The sequence below is a fragment of the Pseudophryne corroboree genome, chromosome 11 (genome assembly GCF_028390025.1).
Source record: "Pseudophryne corroboree isolate aPseCor3 chromosome 11, aPseCor3.hap2, whole genome shotgun sequence".
Lineage (NCBI taxonomy): Eukaryota > Metazoa > Chordata > Amphibia > Anura > Myobatrachidae > Pseudophryne > Pseudophryne corroboree.
This window is the reverse complement of record NC_086454.1, coordinates 344,594,620-344,614,714: the sequence shown is the minus strand read 5'-3', so window position 1 is coordinate 344,614,714 and position 20,095 is coordinate 344,594,620. Positions and strand designations below refer to the sequence as shown.

Below are 20,095 nucleotides of genomic sequence, written 5' to 3'. Positions count from 1 at the left end.
TTCTGTGCAGGGTAAAATACTGGCTGCTTTACTTTTACACTGCAATTTAGATTGCAGATTTAACTCACCACACCCAAATCTATCTCTCTCTGCAAATGTTATATCTGCCCCCCTGCAGTGCACATGGTTTTGCCCAACTGCTAAAAAATGTCCTGCTGCGATCAACTTGGAATCACCCCCATAGGAAAAACAGCGCCTCTGTTTTTCTCACCCGAGCCGTTCTGGCTACATAAATTTTCAAAGCTCTGACCACATCAAGAGACTTTGAAGCAGCCAAGGCTTCAGTAGCCACAGGCACCACAATTGGTTGGTTCATATGAAACGAAGAAACCACCTTCGGTAGAAAATGTTGACGAGATCTCAACTCCGCTCTATCCTCATGGAAGATTAAATAGGGGCTTTTGTAAGACAAAGCCACCAATTCGGACACCCGCCTTGCGGACGCCAATGCCAATAGCATGACCACTTTCCAAGTGAGAAATTTCAACTCAAACTTTTGTAAAGGTTCAAACCTATGTGACGTAAGGATCTGTAACACCACGTTAAGGTCCCATGGAGCCACTGGGGGCACAAGTGGAGGTTGTATGTGTAGTACGCCTTTCACGAACGTCTGAACTTCAGGAAGCGAGGCCAATTCCCTTTGAAAGAAAATTGATAAGGCCGAAACCTGCACTTTAATGGAGCCTAACTTCAGGCCCGCATCCACACCTGCTTGCAAAAAATGGAGAAACCGCCCCAGGTGAAACTCTTGCGTAGGAGCATTCTTGGATTCACACCAAGACACACATTTTCTCCAGATACGGTGATAATGCTTCGCCGTTACCTCCTTTCTAGCCTTAAGCAGGGTGGGGATGACTTCCCCGGGAATACCCTTCCTAGCTAGGATTTGGCGTTCAACCGCCATGCCGTCAAACGCAACCGCGGTAAGTCCTGGAACACGCACGGTCCTTGCTGTAACAGATCCTCTCTTAGAGGAAGAGGCCAAGGATCTCCTGTGAGTAATTCCTGGAGATCCGGATACCAGGCCCTCCGAGGCCAATCTGGAACAATGAGTATCGCCTGAACCCTTGTTCTTCTCACGATCCTTATCACCTTTGGGATGAGTGGAAGTGGAGGGAACACATAGACCGACTGAAACACCCACGGTGTCACCAGAGCGTCCACTGCTACTGCTTGAGGGTCCCTCGACCTGGAACAATATGTCTGAAGCTTCTTGTTGAGACGAGACGCCATCATATCTATTTGAGAAATTCCCCAACGACTTGTCACTTCTGCAAAGACCTCTTGATGAAGACCCCACTCTCCTGGGTGGAGATCGTGTCTGCTGAGGAAGTCTGCTTCCCAGTTGTCCACGCCTGGAATGAAGACCGCTGACAGAGCGCTTGCATGTTTTTCAGCCCAGCGCAGGATCTTGGTGGCCTCCGCCATCGCCGCTCTGCTCTTCGTTCCGCCCTGGCGGTTTATGTGCGCCACGGCTGTTATGTTGTCCGACTGAATCAGGACGGGCAGGTCGCGAGATGTTCCGCTTGTAGCAGGCCGTTGCAGATGGCCCTTAATTCCAGAATGTTTATGTGCAGACAAGCTTCCTGGCTTGACCATTTTCCCTGGAATTTTTTTCCCTGTGTGACTGCTCCCCAACCTCGGAGACTCACGTCCGTGGTCACCAGAATCCAATCTTGGATGCCGAACCTGCGACCCTCTAGAAGGTGAGACCTTTGGAGCCACCACAGGAGAGAAACCCTAGTCCTGGGGGACAGAGTTATTTTCCGGTGCATCTGCAGATGGGACCCTGACCACTTGTCCAGTAGGTCCCACTGAAACGTCCTTGCATGGAACCTGCCAAACGGAATGGTCTCGTAGGCCGCCACCATTTTCCCCAGCACTCGAGTGCATTGATGAATCGACACTCTTGGCGGTTTCAGAAGTTCCTTGACCATGTTCTGGATTTCCTGAGCTTTTTCCAACGGGAGAAAAATCCTCTGTAGCTCCGTGTCCAGAATCATGCCCAAAAACGACAACCGAGTTGTCGGAATCAACTGCGACTTTGACAAATTCAGGAGCCAGCCATGCTGTTGCAGCACCCGCAGTGAGAGCGCAACGTTTTTTAGTAACAGCTCCTGTGATCTCGCCTTTATCAGGAGATCGTCCAAGTATGGGATAATTGTGACCCCTTGCTTGCGCAGGAGCACCATCATTTCCGCCATTACCATTGTGAAAATCCTCGGGGCCGTGGAAAGACCAAACGGCAACGTCTGAAATTGGTAGTGACAATCCTGAACAGCGAACCTCAGGTACGCCTGATGAGGACATATGGGGACATGTAGGTATGCATCCTTTATGTCGACTGACACCATAAAATCCCCCCCTTCCAGACTGGAGATCACTGCTCGGAGAGATTCCATCTTGAATTTGAATTTGTTTAAATAAAGGTTGAGGGATTTTAAGTTCAGAATCGGTCTGACCGAGCCATCCGGCTTCGGGACCACAAACAGGGTTGAATAAAACCCGTCTCCCCGTTGTGACGGGGGTACCGTGACAATGACTTGCTGTTGACACAGCTTTTGTATTGCAGCACACACTGCCTCTCTCTGGATGAGAAACTGGTAAGGCCGATTTGAAAAATCGGTGCGGAGGCACGTCTTGGAATTCCAGCTTGTACCCTTGGGTCACAATATCCAGCACCCAACGATCTAGGTCCGAGCGAACCCAGACCTGACTGAAGAGTTGGAGACGTGCCCCCACCGATGCGGACTCCCGCAGCGGAGTCCCAGCGTCATGCGGTGGATTTGGTAGAAGCCGGGGAGGACTTCTGTTCCTGGGAGCTGGCGACAGCCGGGGATCTTTTACTTCTTCCCTTACCTCTGGCCGCGAGGAAGGAAGGCCAAAAACGACAACCGAGTTGTCGGAATCAACTGCGACTTTGGCAAATTCAGGAGCCAGCCATGCTGTTGCAGCACCCGCAGTGAGAGCGCAACGTTTTTTAGTAACAGCTCCTGTGATCTCGCCTTTATCAGGAGATCGTCCAAGTATGGGATAATTGTGACCCCTTGCTTGCGCAGGAGCAAGTCCTTTTCTGAACTTATGAGACCGAAAGGACTGCATCTGGTATTGAGGCGGTTTCTTTTGCTGTGGAGGGACAAAAGGCAAAAAGGAAGACTTACCCGCGGTAGCTGTGGAAACCAGGTCCGCGAGGCCCTCACCAAACAAAACTTCATCTTTGTAGGTCAGAGCCTCCATAGCCTTCTAGAGTCAGCATCACCATTCCATTGATGAGTCCACAACGCCCTCCTAGCCAAGATTGCCATGGCATTGGCCCTTGATCCCAAGAGGCCAATATCTCTCGCAGCCTCCCTTAGATATACCGCTGCGTTCCTTATGTGACCCAGGGTCAAAATTACGCTATCCCTATCCAGGGTGTCTATGTCAGATAACAAGTTATCTGCCCACTTTTCAACAGCGCTACTGACCCATGCCGATGCCACGGCCGGCCTGAGTAGCGTACCCGTAGTAACATATATAGATTTTAAGGTAGTTTCCTGCTTACGATCCGCAGGATCCTTAAGGGCTGCCATGTCAAGGGACGGTAGCGCCACCTTCTTGGACAAACGCGCCAGGGCTTTGTCCACTGTGGGTGATGATTACCACCGTAATCTATCCGGCGAGGGGAAAGGATACGCCATAGCAATTCTCTTGGGAATTTGCAGTCTCTTGTCAGGAGACTCCCAAGCCTGTTCAAAAAGAGCGTTCAATTCATGAGAGGGAGGAAACATTACCTCAGGTTTCTTTCCCTTAAACATACAGACCCTTGTGTCAGGGACAGTGGGGTCTTCTGTGATATGTAACACATCTTTAATAGCCACAATCATGTACTAAATACTCTTAGCCACTTTAGGATGTAACTTAGCATCACCATAGTCGACACTGGAGTCGGAATCCGTGTCCGCTACCTGGGTAAATGGATGTTTCTGAGACCCTGAGGGGGTCTGAGATTGAGATAAAACATCACCCATGGATTGTCTCCATGCTTGGTTCTGAGACTCAGATTTGTCTAACCTTTTATGCAATAAAGCCACACTTGCATTTAAAACTTTCCACATATCTACCCAATCAGCAGTCGGCGGTGCCGACGGAGTCACTCCCATATTCTGTTCATCCCCCTCACCAGCCTCCTACAGGAAAAAGCATTCAATTTCAGACATGTTGACACACAAGTACTGACACCCCCAAACACACTGGGCTATAGGGGACAGACCCACAAGAAGGACCTTCAGAGGGACAGAAAGGGAGTTTGCCAGCTCACACCCAGCGCCCCACCGGTCTGACAGAATTAAACAATGCCCCAGACCTGTAAGCGCTTTTATATGATAATAATCAACACCAAATTGCCATGACCCCCCCTCGTTTTTGTGCCCCCTGTTACTTGAAGGAGCAGTGAAGGGCCAGGAGCAGCGTCTCTGCAGCTGTGCTGTGGAGAAAATGGCGCTGGTGAAAGCTGAGGAGGAAGCTCCGCCCCCTATATGGCGCGCTTCGGTCCCACTTTTTTTTATACTGGCGGGGGTCCCTTTACATATCCTAGGCAATGTATATATATGTAGCCAGTCCTAATTTGAGGTTTTATTGCTGCCCAGGGCACTGCACCCATGTAGTGCCGCTTGTGAAGGGAGCAATGGCGCGCAGCGCGACCGCTGCACGGTACCTCCGGAAGATCTCAAGTCTTCAGCCGCCTTTGAAGTCTTCTTGCTTCTCATACTCACCCGGATTCTCTCTTCAGGCTCTGTGAGGGGGACGGCGGCGCGGCTCCGGGAACGAACAGCTAGGCGCACCAAGTGATCAGACCCTCTGGAGCTAATGGTGTCCAGTAGCCTAAGAAGCAGAGCCCACAGAAGTAGGTCCTGCTTCTCTCCCCTCACTCCCACGATGCAGGGAGCCTGTTGCCAGCAGTGCTCCCTGAAAATAATAAACCTAACAAAAGTATTTTCAGAGAAACTCAGTAGAGCTCCCCTGTAGTGCAACCAGTCTCCTCTGGGCACAGAATCTAACTGAGGTCTGGAGGAGGGGCATAGAGGGAGGAGCCAGTTCACACCCATTCAAAGTCTTATAGTGTGCCCATGTCTCCTGCGGATCCCGTCTATACCCCATGGTCCTTTTGGAGTCCCCAGCATCCTCTAGGGCGAAGGAGAAATAAAAAGCATTTCTCAATAAAACCACTCCTTTTAGACACGACCCGGGTCATACCTCTCACACTTGAGGCAACCTGGGTCAGGCCCGGGAATAACCCTAGTAGCAAACAGGATAGAGGCCCTTGCAATTTGGATCTTGGTAGACCCTTTCACACTGAGCCAGAACCCGGTTGCCCCAGCTTGCCTGGCAATATCCCAAGTTTTTCACTCAGTGTGTAAGGGGTATAAAAACATTTGGCCTAGGGGGTGCCGTAAACAAATGCTGATACTCTAGGGCGCTGGACTGTAAGTCAAGAAAGCTTGTGAACCACTGTCTTGGTGCACCCAGACACCAGCAACCTCTTGCACTCAGCTTTTCGCTTCCCCATGCCCTATAACAATGTGCAACCTCTAAGGTTCACCATGGATTAACAAAAAAGTGAACCGTCCGCACTCCTATTTTATAGCCTATTGGACAAACAAAATGAAAATAACAGAGAACCGCATTCCCCTCACCTGCACAGACTGTTTACTTAAGCTGGCGAGTGATTCTACAATCTTCCCATGTGAGGCTTTCCTCCTCCAGCGGGTGACATGTAGGAAGGCAGCAGAGAGCCAGACGGTGCCAGTGACTGGCAGAGATATTCCTTCAGAGAGGCAGCTGGGGCACAGAGATGTACAGCTCAGTATACAAGTATTATTACATACAATACAGTGGGTACAAAGGATGAGGACGTCACAGTAACCACTCTCTAACCTATCCACATCAGCTTGTATTGTCCTTAGCGTCTCAATCTCCATCGGCAAGTCCCCTCCACGCAGGTGCTTCCACTGACTCCTGATGACTGGTTCCAGCTGTGGCCACCAAATCTTTAGGAGAGAAAGAGAATTCCTGCATTAAATGTATCACTGATATAATTTAATGAACCCATACATGACAAGGATGGAACAGTGCGTACCGCAGCAGAGGTTAGGATGACGGGGCACAGCGAATAAGTCGCAGTGAAGATGGAATTCACAGCCTCGCTGGGATCCTTGCAGAGCGCGCTGGAGCCCAACACGCCCTGCCAAACAGCAAAGAGACATGTAAGTAAGCTGTGATCGGCAGGAACAACAGGAGATTAGTGTTAATAAATCGCACGCAGGAGATAATGTAGCTCTAGTGGATGCCTTACCCGGAAAAAGTGGGTGGTGATGTCATACGGAAGAGCATATCCTCTGTGACCCATGTTTTTCTGCAACATAAACGGGAATAATGCGTACTGCAGCGCACAGATAAATCATGTAGGCAGAATATACTGACATGTGTGGACGCTAGATCCGTCAGTCCTCACCAATGCGTTGTTGACGAATGTGAAGAAGTCCTCGCAGCTAAGAGTAGTGTCGCCTCTGTCGGAGTATCTGCTGACCAGCAGCGTAGAAGGGAGTCCAAGGAGAATCCTATATAGAGCCACAGAACTAACGTCATGTGCAGACTTAGTACAAACCCAAACTAACCAGATGGCGCATTGACACGTCACCTCCATTCAGAATAAACCATTACATTTATTAATCACTGGCCGAGATACAATAAAATGATGAATACACAGACAGCTGATCACCTGAAACCAATGGCCACAAGCCAACGTCAGCTTACATTGACAAAGGCCAGAAATGGCTAGCCAAGACTCCGGCAACTAAGCCATTTGACTTGCATTTAGCGCACCCAGTGGGTGCTATGGTTGGAGCCCATCTGTTTAAACTAGGATCAATGCTTCAGTTCCACTGCAGATTCCTGGTTAAAGGGCATCAGGGATAGATTTCCTCACACCTCCACCCAGATGTTTCACTTCCAGCCTATCGGTGGTCCAGGTAAAACGTCAGGGCGTGCAAATGGTTATTCAGATGATATTCACTATGCAGGAATTACCCTAGTGGCATCAGGTCAGATGGGCTTCTCCTAAACAATTCTTTCTGATCAATTCAGAACCTAAAAAATAGGATTTTAATTACCTACCGGTAAATCCTTTTCTAGTAGTCCATAAGGGATATTGGGGAGACTTGGTACGATGGGTATAGACAGGGTCCAAAGGAGCCGGTGCACTTTAAATTTCTTCACTGGGTGTGCTGGCTCCTCCCCTCTATGCCCCCTCCCACAGGCAGTTATAGGTAAAATAGTGTTCAAAGGAGAAAGGACATATTAAGACTAAGCAAAATAAAGATTAATAAATCACCAGGCCCAGATGGTTTTGATCCGAGGGTTATTATGGAGCTTAGGTCACAGCTAGCAAAACCCCTATACTTGATTTTCCACAGTTCAATCGGATCAGACAAGGTACCTAAGGATTGGCGCATAGAAGAGGTAGTGCCTTTATTTAAAAAGGGAACTAAAAATAATCCTGGTAACTATAGACCAGTTAGCTTAACATCTATAGCGGGCAAAATATTGGAAGGTATCTTGAGGGATAGCATAGAGGATTATCTGCAGGTTAATAAGATTATTAGCAAAAGTCAGCATGGGTTTGTAAGGGACAGATCATGTCAAACTAACTTAGGCCCTCATTCCGAGTTGTTCGCTCGTTAGGTGCTTTAAGCAGCATTGCACACGCTAAGCCGCCGCCCTCTGGGAGTGAATCTTAGCAGAATAGCGAACGAAAGATTAGCAAAATATCGAATAGAAATTTCTTAGCAGTTTCTGAGTAGCTCCAGACCTACTCACAAATAGCGATCAGTTCAGGCCGTTTCGTTCCTGGTTTGACGTCACACACACGCCCAGCGTCCGGCCAACCACTCCCCCGTTTCTCCAGACACGCCAGCGTTTTTCGGCACACTAACAGAAAACGGCAAGTTTCCGCCCAGAAACACCCACTTCCTGACAATCACACTACGATCACTTCAACGATGAAAAATCTTCGTTCGGGCGTGAGTAAATCTACTAAGTTTTGAGCAAAAATAAGATTTTACTCACCGGTAAATCTATTTCTCGTAGTCCGTAGTGGATGCTGGGACTCCATAAGGACCATGGGGATTAGCGGCTCCGCAGGAGACTGGGCACAACTAAAGAAAGCTTTAGGACTACCTGGTGTGCACTGGCTCCTCCCACTAAGACCCTCCTCCAGACCTCAGTTAGGATACTGTGCCCGGAAGAGCTGACACAATAAGGAAGGATTTTGAATCCCGGGTAAGACTCATACCAGCCACACCAATAACACCGTATAACTCGTGATACTATACCCAGTTAACAGTATAACAACTGAGCCTCTCAACAGATGGCTCAACAATAACCCTTTAGTTAGGCAATAACTATATACAAGTATTGCAGACAATCCGCACTTGGGATGGGCGCCCAGCATCCACTACGGACTACGAGAAATAGAATTATCGGTAAGTAAATTCTTATTTTCTCTGACGTCCTAGTGGATGCTGGGAACTCCGTAAGGACCATGGGGATTATACCAAAGCTCCCAAACGGGCGGGAGAGTGCGGATGACTCTGCAGCACCGAATGAGCAAACTCTAGGTCCTCCTCAGCCAGGGTATCAAACTTGTAGACTCTTGCAAGAGTGTTTTAACCCGACCAAGTAACAGCTCGGCAAATTTGTAAAGCCGAGACCCCTCGGGCAGCCGCCCAAGAAGAGCCCACTTTCCTCGTGGAATGGGCTTTCACAGATTTAGGGTGCGGCATTCCAGCCGCAGAATGTGCAAGTTGAATCGTGCTACAGATCCAGCGAGCAATAGTCTGCTTAGAAGCAGGAGCACCCAGCTTGTTGGGTGCATACAGGATAAATAGCGAGTCAGTTTTCCTGACTCCAGCCGTCCTGGAAACATATACTTTTCAGGGCCCTGACTACGTCCAGAAAACTTGGAATCCTCCAAGTCCAAAGTAGCCGCAGGCACCACAATAGGTTGGTTCACATGAAAAACTGATACCACCTAAGGAAGGAATTGGGAACGAGTCCTCAATTCCGCCTTATCCATATAGAATACAGATAAGGGCATTTGTATGACAAAGCCGCCAATTCTGATACACGCCTGGCCGACGCCACGGCCCACAGCATGACCACTTTCCACGTGAGGTATTGTAGCTCCACGGATTTAAGTGGCTCAACTCAATGCGACTTCAGGAAATCCAACACTACGTTGAGATCCCACGGTGCCACCGGAGGCACAAACGGGGGTTGACTATGCAGCACTCCCTTAACAAAAGTTTGAACTTCAGGCAGTGAAGCCAGTTCTATTTTGGAAGAAAATCGAAAGAGCCGAAATCTGGACCTTAATGGAACCCAATTTTAGGCCCATAGTCACCTCTGACTTGTAGGAAGTGCAGAAAACGACCTAGCTGAAATTCCTCCTTTGGGGCCTTACTGGCCTCACAGCACGCAACATATTTCCGCCATATGCGGTGATAATGGTTTGCGTTTACTTCTTTCCTAGCTTTAAATAGCGTAGGGATAACTTCCTCCGGAATGCCCTTTTCCTTCAGGATCCGGCGTTCAACCGCCATGCCGTCAAACGCAGCCGCGGTACGTCTTGGAACAGACAGGCCCCCTGCTGCAGCAGGTCCTGTCTGAGCGGCAGAGGCCATGGGTCCTCTGAGATCATTTCTTGGAGTTCTGGGTACCAAGCTCTTCTTGGCCACCGGGAACAATGAGTATAGTTCTTACTCCTCTCCTTCTTATTATTCTCATTACCCTGGGTATGAGAGGCAGAGAAGGGAACACATACACCGCCTATCGCCTGAGGGTCCCTTGACCTGGCGCAATATCTTTGTAGCTTTTTGTTGAGGCGGGACGCCATCCTGTCCACCTGTGGCCTTTCCCCACGGTGTACAATCATTTGGAAGACTTCTGGATGAAGTCCCCACTCTCTCGGGTGGAGGTCGTGTCTGCTGAGAAAGTCTGCTTCTCAGTTGTCCACTCCGGGAATGAACACTGCTGACAGTGCTAACACATGATTTTCCGCCCATCGGAGAATCCTTGTGGCTTCTGCCATCGCCATCCTGCTTCTTGTGCCTCCCTGTCGGTTTACATGAGCGACCGCCGTGATGTTGTCTGACTGGATCAGCACCGGCCGGTGTTGAAGCAGGGGTCTAGCCTGACTTAGGGCATTGTAAATGGCCCAAAGTTCCAGAACATTTATGTGTAGGGAAGTCTCCTGACTTTTCCATAGGCCTTGGAAGTTTCTTCCCTGTGTGACTGCCCCCCAGCCTTGAAGGCTGGCATCCGTGGTCACCAGGACCCAGTCCTGTATGCCGAATCTGCGGCCCCCTAGAACAGGGGTGGCCAACCAGTCAGAGACAAAAAGCCAAGAAATCTTTTTAGGTATATCAAAGAGCCGACTTCGAGCCGAAGATGCACTTGCAAAAATGGGGTGTGACCTTGTGCCTGCTAGGCCACGCCCCTGGTATAAAATACATGGAAAAAGCCAGATCCAACATAAAATACAATGAAAAAGCCACTTCTACATCAAATAATTGATAAGACAGCATAATATATATTGAAAAAGTCAGATTCACATAATACACTTCAGTTCCCCCATATGTCACTCCAGCCAGCACCCGCCTGTGTCACTCCAGCCAGCAGCCTCTTGTGTCACTCCAGACAGCTCCCTCATGTGTATTTGGCTTCCTCGGTTCTCCGTCTACGTAGTGCTGCTGCATGTCTGGCTGGAGTGCAGCGGTTTACAGATCTCTTGTGGTCACGTGACTTTGAGTGTTGGGAGCCACATTTGAATAAAGAAAGAGCCGCATGTGGCTCAAGAGCCACGCGTTGGCCACCACTGCCCTAGAAGATGTGCAGTCACCACCACAGCGACACCCTGGCCCTTGGAGACAGGGTTATCCGCCGATGCATCTGAGAATGCGACCCGGACCACTTGTCCAACAGATCCCACTGGAAGATCCTTGCATGGGACTTGGCGAATGGAAATTCTTCGTAAGAAGCTACCATCTTTCCCAAGGCTCGCGTGCATAGATGCACCGATACCTGTATTTGTATTAGGAGGTCTCCGTCTAGAGACGCCAACGTCTTGGACTTCTCCTCCGGGAGAAACCCTTTTTATCCTGTTCTGTGTCCAGAACCATACCCAGGAACAGTAGACGCGTCGTAGGAACCAGCTGTGACGTTGGAATATTCAGAATCCAGCCGTGCTGTTGTAGCACTTCCCGAGATAGTGCTACTCCGACGAACAACTGCTCCCTGGACCTCGCCTTTATAAGGAGATCGTCCAAGTACGGGATAAGTACTTCGGCCATTACCTTGGTAAATACCCTCGGTGCCGGGGACAGACCAACGGCAACGTCTGGAATTGGTAATGACAATCCTGTACCACAATTTTGAGGTACACCTGGTGACGAGGGTAAATAGGGACATGCAGGTAAGTATCCTTGATGTCCAGTGATACCCTGAAATTTTCCAGGCTTGCAATAATCGCCCTGAGCGATTCCATTTTGAACTTGAACCTTCGTATATGAGTGTTCAAGGCTTTCAATTTTAGAATGGGTCTCACCGAACCGTCTGGTTTCGGTACCACAACATTTTGGAATAGTAACCCCGGCCTTGTTGAAAGAGGGGTACCTTGATTTCACCTGCTGGAAGTACAGCTTGTGAATTGCCGCCAGTACTACCTTTCTCCGAGGGCAGCAGGCAAGGCTGATGTGAGGCAACGGCGAGGGGGAGTCGTCTCGAACTCCAGCCTGTATCCCTGTGATTCTACTTGCAGAACCTAGGGATCCACCTGTGGGCAAGCCCACTGATCCCTGCAGTTCCCGAGACGCGCCCCCACCGCACCTGTCTCCACCTGTGGAGCCCCAGCGTCATGCGGTGGACTCAGAGGAAGCGAGGGAAGATATTTGATCCTGGAACTGGCTGACTGGTGCAGCTTTTTCCTTCTTCCCTTGTCTCTGTGCAGAAAGGAAGCGCCTTTGACCCGCTTGCTTTTCTGAAGCCGAAAGGACTGTACCTGAAAATACGGTGCTTTCTTTAGGCTTTTGTGAGGAAACCTGAGGTAAAAATTTTTCTTCCCAGCTGTTGCTGTGGATACGAGGTCCCAGAGACCATCCCCAAACAATTCCTCACCCTTATAAGGCAGAATCTCCATGTGCCTTTTAAATGCAGCATCACCTGTCCACTGCCGGGTTTCTACTACCCTCCTGGCAGACTGGACATTGCATTATTCTGGATGCCAGCCGGCAATATCCCTCTGTGCATCCTTTATAAATAAGACAACGTCTTAAATATGCTCAATGTTAGCAAATATTATTATCCCTGTCTTAGCGTATTAATATTATCTGACAGGGTGTCAGACCACGCTGCAGCAGCACTATTTATGCTGAGGCAATTGCAGGTTTCAGTATATAACCTGAGTGTGTAAATACAGACTTCAGGATCGCCTCCTGCTTTTTATCAGCAGGTTCCTTCAAGGTGGCCGTATCCTAAGACGGCAGTGCCACCTTTTGACCAACGTGTGAGCGCCTTATCCACCCTAAGGGATATCTCCCAACGTGACCTATCCTCTGGCGGGAAAGGGTGCGCCATCAGTAACTTTTTAGAAATAACCAGTTTCTTATCGGGGGAAACCACGCTTCTTTACACACTTCATTCATTCATCTGATGGGGGAACAAAACAGTGGCTGTTTTTTCTCCCCAAAAATAAAACCCCTTTTATGTGGTACTTGGGTTTATGTCAGAAAATGCGTAACACATTTTTCATTGCCGAGATCATGTAACGGATGTTCCTAGTGGATTGTGTATATGTCTCAACCTCGTCGACACTGGAGTCAGACTCCGTGTCGACATCTGTGTCTGCCATCTGAGGTAACGGGCGTTGTTTTGAGCCCCTGATGGCCTTTGAGACGCCTGGGCAGACGCGGGCTGAGAAACCGGCTGTCCCACAGCTGTTACGTCATCCAGCCTTTTATGTAAGGAGTTGACACTGTCGGTAAATACCTTCCACCTATCCATCCACTCTGGTGTCGGCCCCACAGGGGGCGACATCCCATTTATCGGCCTCTGCTCCGCCTCCACGTAACCTTCCTCATCCAACATGTCGACACAGCCGTACCGACACACCGCACACACACAGGGAATGCTCTGACTGAGGACAGGACCCCACAAAGTCCTTTGGGGAGACCAAGAGAGAGTATGCCAGCACACACCAGAGCGCTATATAATGCAGGGATTAACACTATAACTGAGTGATTTTTCCCCAAATAGCTGCTTGTATACATATATTGCGCCTAAATTTAGTGCCCCCCCTCTCTTTTTAACCCTTTGAGCCTGAAAACTACAGGGGAGAGCCTGGGGAGCTGTCTTCCAGCTGCACTGTGAAGAGAAAATGGCGCCAGTGTGCTGAGGGAGAAGCCCCGCCCCCTTTTCGGCGGACTTTCTCCCGCTTTTTCTGTGATACTGGCAGGGGTAATTTTACATCTATATAGCCTCTGGGACTATATATGATGTAGATTTTGCCAGCCAAGGTGTTATTTATTGCCCTCAGGGCGCCCCCCCCCCAGCGCCCTGCACCCATCAGTGACCGAAGTGTGAGGTGTACATGAGGAGCAATGGCGCACAGCTGCAGTGCTGTGCGCTACCTTGGTGAAGACCGAAGTCTTCTGCCGCCGATTTTCCGGACCTTCTTCGTGCTTCTGGCTCTGTAAGGGGGACGGCGGCGCGGCTCCGGGAACGAACACCAAGGTCGGGTCCTGCGGTCGATCCCTCTGGAGCTAATGGTGTCCAGTAGCCTAAGAAGCCCAAACTACCACCTGTTAGGTAGGTTCGCTTCTTCTCCCCTTAGTCCCTCGCTGCAGTGAGTCTGTTGCCAGCAGATCTCACTGAAAATAAAAAACCTAAATATACTTTCTTTCTAGGTGCTCAGGAGAGCCCCTAGTGTGCATCCAGCTCAGCCGGGCACAGAAATCTAACTGAGGTCTGGAGGAGGGTCTTAGTGGGAGGAGCCAGTGCACACCAGGTAGTCCTAAAGCTTTCTTTAGTTGTGCCCAGTCTCCTGCGGAGCCGCTAATCCCCATGGTCCTTACGGAGTCCCAGCATCCACTTAGGACGTTAGAGAAAATACTTAGCGCATGGGCACTGCGTACCGTGCGCATGCACATTTTTACCTTAATTGCTCTGTAGCGAAAATCGGCAACGAGCGAACAACTCGAAATGACCCCCTTAATTAGCTTCTACGAGGAAGTGAGCGAGAATCTTGATCAGGGAAAAGCAGTGGATGTGGTGTATTTAGATTTTGCAAAAGCCTTCGATACAGTGCCTCACAGGAGACTGATCATCAAATTAAGGGAACTTGGTCTAGGACATACTATTTGTACATGGATAGGTAATTGGCTAGATAACAGAGTACAACGAGTAGTGGTCAACGGGATGTTCTCCAGCTGGGCACCAGTAGTCAGCGGAATACTACAAGGGTCCGTACTTGGACCGCTACTGTTCAATATATTTATCAACGATCTAGGAATAGGCCTGGAAAGCACAGTGTCAATCTTTGCGGATGATACTAAGCTGTGTAAGGTAATTAATTCAGAAGGCGATGTGGAGTCTCTACAAAATGACTTATTTAAACTTGAAGCCTGGGCATCTAAATGGGGAATGAGGTTCAAAACAGAAAAATGCAAAATTATGCATTTTGGGACAAAAAAACCACACAAGCATCGTACACTCTAAATGGGGAAATGATATGGGTAACTGGGTGGAAAAGTGATTTGGGGGTGCTCATAGATAATAGGCTTAATAACAGTACACAATGTCAAAATGCTGCAAAGAAGGCAAGTAAAGTGCTCGCATGCATAAAACGGGGCATTGAGACAAGGATGTAATCCTGCCACTGTACAAATCATTGGTACGTCCACACCTGGAATATTGTGTTCAATTTTGGGCACCATATTATAAAAAAGATATCGGAGAACTAGAAAGGGTTCAAAGGCGGACTACTAAATTGATTACAAGGAAAGGCTTGCTAAGTTAAATATGTATACACTACAAAAGCGGCGACTAAGAGGTGACATTATTAATATCTTCAAATATGTAAAGGGTCATTACAAGGAGCTAGCAGCGGATTTGTTTATTAAAAGAACTCTGTATAGGACACATGGTCACTCGCTGAGGCTGGAGGAGAGAACATTCTGTACACAATGTAGGAAAGGGTTCTTCACGGTAAGGGCAATAAAGATTTGGAACTTCCTGCCGGAGAAGATAGAAAACTCTGAAAATGCATTTAAAAACCGATTAGACAAATTTCTAACTGGAAAGGGTATCCAGGGTTATAGCATTTATAACTGGAAAGGGTATCCAGGGTTATAGCATTTAACATAGAGACATTAATCTGGGAGTGGTAAGAATCATTGTTGTCAATTGGTACTAAGCCATTACATCAGCAGGTACATTATAATATGAACAGCTGATCACAAAATGCAGGTTGAACACGATGGGCATTTTGCCTCTTTTCAACCTCACTAACTATGTAACTATATATATTAGAGAAGGAACATAATAATAAGAAGTGGTGAGATTTATAAACCAGCACACCACTAACATATAACAACCAGCAACGGCTGGTAACAACAGCAACCGCTGAACAGGTAACCACATAAAAGAGAACCTGCAGTAAAGTCAACGCACTGAGGCGGGCGCCAAATATCCCTTATGGACTACGAGAAAAGGATTTACCGGTAGGTAATTAAAATCCTATTTTCTCTAGCATCCATAAGGGATATTGGGGAGACTTGGTATGATGGGGACATCCCAAAGCTTCCAGAACGGGCGGAAACTTCTGCAGCACTGCCTGCCCAAACTGGGTATCCTCTTTGGCCAGGGTATCAAACTGGTAGAAGTTCACAAAAGTGTTCTTACCCGACCACGTAGCAGCTCGGCATACAGATAGTTGCAAGGCCGAGACTCCACGGGCAGCCGCCCAGGATGAGCCCACCGATCATGTAGAATAGCCTTCAGAGACTCAGGAACAGGTAAGGCTGCCGACACATAGGCTTGTTGGATAGTATGCCTCAAGGGCCCTACACACATGCCGATATCACTGCACGATATGAACGCTATCTCGTTCATTAATGAACGAGATCGTTCATCGCTGGTGCCATGTCAGCTGTGCATGCAGGCCAATATGGATGAGATCGTCCATATTTGCCTGCAAGTCTACAGAGCCGGGGGGAGTGAAGAAACTTCACTCCCTCCGTCACTGCCCCCCCCCCCCCCGCCGCGTTGCCCGTCGGCCGTATCCGCCGTTGGGCAGCTCGGCGGCGGATCGACCAATGTGTAGGGCCTATCAGCCAACGAGCAATGGGCTGCTTTGAAGCAGGACAACCCTTTTTCTGTGTATCATAGAGCACGAACAAGGAATCAGTCTATCTGATCTGAGCCGTCCACTTGACATAGATCTTCAAGGCTCGCACAGCATCCAATGCCTCCGGAGGAGCAGAAGCGACAGAACTTGAAGGAACCACAATAGGCTGATTCAGGTGAAACACAGAGACAACCTTCAGCAGGAACTGCTGCCTAGTCCTGAGCTCCGCTCTGTCCTCGTAAAAGACCAAGTATGGATTATTACACGATAAAGCCCCCAATTCTGAGACACGTCTAGCAGAAGCCAGAGCCAGCAACATCACCATCTTCCACGTGAGGTACTTGTCTTCTACCGTCATCAGAGGTTCAAACCAGGAGGCCTGTAGAAATTCCAACCCTAAGCCCCCAGATCTGAGACACGTCTAGCAGAAGCCAGGGCCAGTAACATCACTGTTTTCCACGTCAGGTATTTGTCTTCTACCGTCTTCAGAGGTTCAAACCAGGAGGACTGTAGAAATTCCAACACTACATTCAAATCCCAGGGTGCCGTAGGTGGCACAAAAGGTGGTTGTATGTTAAGTACCGCTTGCAAGAAGGTCTGAACTTCTGGCAACACTGCCAATTTCTTCTGAAAGAAAATGGAGAGAGCTGAAGTCTGGACATTAACGGAACCCAGATGTAAGCCCTTATCCACACCAGCCTGTAGGAAACGTAAGAAACGTCCCAAGTGGAACTCTGCAGGTGGATACGTGCGTTCCTCGCACCAGGAGACATATCTTCTCCAGATATAATGATATTGTTTTGACGTCACAGATTTCCTGGCCTGAACCATGGTAGCAATAACCTTTTTGGAAAGGCCCTTGTGAGCGAGCTAGGATGTTCCGCTCAATCTCCATGCTGTCAAACGAAGTCGCCGTAAGTCCGGGTAGACGAACGGTCCTTGTTGAAGATCTCTTCTTAGTGGTAGAGGCCAAGGGTCTTCAACGGACATATCCAGAAGATCCGCGTAGCATGCCCTTCGAGGCCAATCAGAATTGCCTGGAGTCCTTGATTTTTGATTCGCTTGAGCACCCCTGGGAGCAACGGAATCGGAGGAAACAGGTAGACCAGCCGGTACGGCCAAGGCGACATCAGTGCATCTACTGCCCTCGCCTGAGGGTCCCTGGTTCGTGAGCAATACCAGTGAAGCTTCTTGTTGAGTCGAGAAGCTATCATGTCTATTTGTGGGCAGCCCCACCGGTCGATGATCTGCCGAAACACCTGATGGTGGAGCCCCCACTTCTCCGGGTGGAGATCGTGACAACCAGGAAGTCCGCTTCCCAGTTGTCCACTCCCGGAATGAAGATTGCCGACATTGGTCTTGCATTTCTTTCCACCCAGAGGAGTATCTTTGACACCTCTCGCATGCAGGCTCTGCTTTTTGTCCCTCCTTGTTGATTTATATATGCCACTGCTGTGGCGTTGTCTGACTGTACTTGGATCGCGTGATCCTTGAGCAGAAGAGAGGCCTAAAGCAGAGCATTGTAGATCGCCCGAAGTTCCAGAATGTTGATTGGAAGGAGAGCTGTGTGGGCCGACCACCTGCCCTGGAACTGTGCCCCTTGGGTGGCAGCTCCCCAACCTCTCAGACTCGCATCCGTTGTGAGGAGGATCTAATCCTGAAACTCCGGCCTTCCAGGAGATTGGAGGACTGTAGCCACCACAGGAGGGAAATCCTGCCCTGAGGTGACAGCCGTATCATCCGGTGCATCTGAAGATGTGATCCGGACCACATGCTCAAGAGATCCAATTGAAATGTTCTGGCATGGAACCTCCCAACGTATGAGGCGACCATCTTCCCCAACAATTTTATGCAGAGATGGATGGATACTCGAGCAGGTCGGAGCACCATGCAGACCATCTCCTGAAGTGTTCTCGCTTTGTCCTCCGGGAGGAACACCTTCTGGGCCATAATATCCAGTAACATCCCTAGGAACAAGAGCCGCTGAGTTGGCTCCAGATGGGACTTCTGTAAATTGAGAATCCACCCATGGTGTGACAGAAGCTGGATAGTGCGGTCGATATGGAGCAATAAAAGCTCCCTGGATCTTGCTTTTATCAGAAGATCATCCAGGTAAGGGACAACATTGACCCCCCCTGGACCTGGAGCTAGAACATCGGGGGTCATTCTGACCCGTTCGCTCGCTGCGTTTTAACGCAGCAGAGCGAACGGGTCCCTGCTGCACATGCGCCGGCGTGCACCGGCGCATGCCAGATGGCCAAAGGTCGTAGCAGGGATGCGATCGCCTCTGCCTGATTGACAGGAATAGGCGATCGCTGGGCGGGAGGGGGCGGAACGGCGGCGTTTGTCCGTTTTGTGGGTTTGGTCCGGCCAGCGCAAGCATGGCCAGACCGAACGGGGGGCAGGCCGCAGCGGCTGCGTGACGTCACACACAGCCTCTGCGGGCCGGGGAGCGATGAGTAGCTTCCGGCCAGCACGCTAAAGCTGCGCTGGCCGGGAGCTACTCTTGAAGTGCAAAGGCATCGCCGCTGTGCGATGCCTTTGCACTTCTGCGAGGGGGGGCCGGACTGACATGCGGGGCGGGCTAGCCCTGTGCTGGGCGTTCCCCCGCAAGTCAGGGAAGAAGATCGTAGCTGTGCTAAATTTAGCACAGTTACGATCAACTCAGAATGACCCCCATCATCTCTGCCATTACCTTTGTGAATACCCTCGGAGCTGTGGACAGGCTGAAGGGCAGTGCCTGGAACTGCTAGTGGTCGTCCAGCAGGGCAAACCTCAGATACATACTCTCACACAGACAGAAGCATTCTGCACATCAGCTGGTCGGCGAACGCAAACACCCCAAAGGCAAGGGGAAGCGTGTACCGTCTCTGCCCGACATCAGTCCACGAACCTCCGGTAAGGCTGACAGGGAAAATAGCCGTGCTGTCAAGAGCTGGGAGGATAAGAGCGGCGAGTGATACATATTGATCCCCCTCCAGAGAAAACGGACAGTGACCAAATACACTAACCAGGAGGGACGCCGCATATGCACATATAAGGTGGACAACAAAGACATCCTGTATGGTATACAAATCCTAAATTGATACATAGTTTCTAATCAGTTACAGTCGTAACAAATCAATTTGTGAACTGCCTAAATGGAACTGCTTAGCCGTGATAAAGGCTGTGGTTTAGATTGCTACTAACCACCTGCTTGGCTCTAATTTATATGGTCTTGTTCAATAGATTGCTATCAATTACAACTGGTGCAAAAAGTGGCAAAATGTTCCTATAAATATATGGACTTGGGCAGAGTGATTTGGGAAAAGTGATTGTAGAATTGGATAATAACTCAGCACATTGAGAATATAAGCATTTAGGATTATGTCTTAACAAATTATATATAGATATCCTTTATTGAAATAAGCTTTTTATGTAGCCGGCCGGCCGATTATATATAATTGTGTGTATACAATATTAATTTTTTAATTAATAAAATCTATATTGGATTTGAAAAGCGCACTCTCATATTGTATTTCTTTTGTATCATTTTGGGGTAAATTACCTATTACCCCTGAGAGAGCTGCTTTCAAAACCTACAATTGCAGCGCCAGGAATATTGTGTTGTTTGAAACCTCAGATAAGCCTGATGAGGTGGCCAAATAGGAATAT

General features: G+C 49.1%; 1 protein-coding gene across 3 annotated transcripts in view; it reads right to left on the bottom strand.

The window, feature by feature from the left end:
* The window catches only part of FANCA (FA complementation group A), a 179,777-nt gene that overhangs the window by 10,604 nt on the left and 149,078 nt on the right, over window positions 1-20,095 (bottom strand). For 2 of the 3 annotated variants that reach the window (XM_063945942.1, XM_063945940.1), the window contains 5 exons: window positions 6,494-6,599; window positions 6,335-6,421; window positions 6,119-6,223; window positions 5,917-6,029; window positions 5,676-5,820 (listed from right to left, as the gene is read on the bottom strand). In XM_063945942.1, coding sequence (XP_063802012.1) covers window positions 5,676-5,820; window positions 5,917-6,029; window positions 6,119-6,223; window positions 6,335-6,421; window positions 6,494-6,599 — 556 coding nt within the window. The remainder of the gene's footprint in view (window positions 1-5,675; window positions 5,821-5,916; window positions 6,030-6,118; window positions 6,224-6,334; window positions 6,422-6,493; window positions 6,600-20,095) is intronic. The other variant, XM_063945941.1, reaches the window with a different exon arrangement.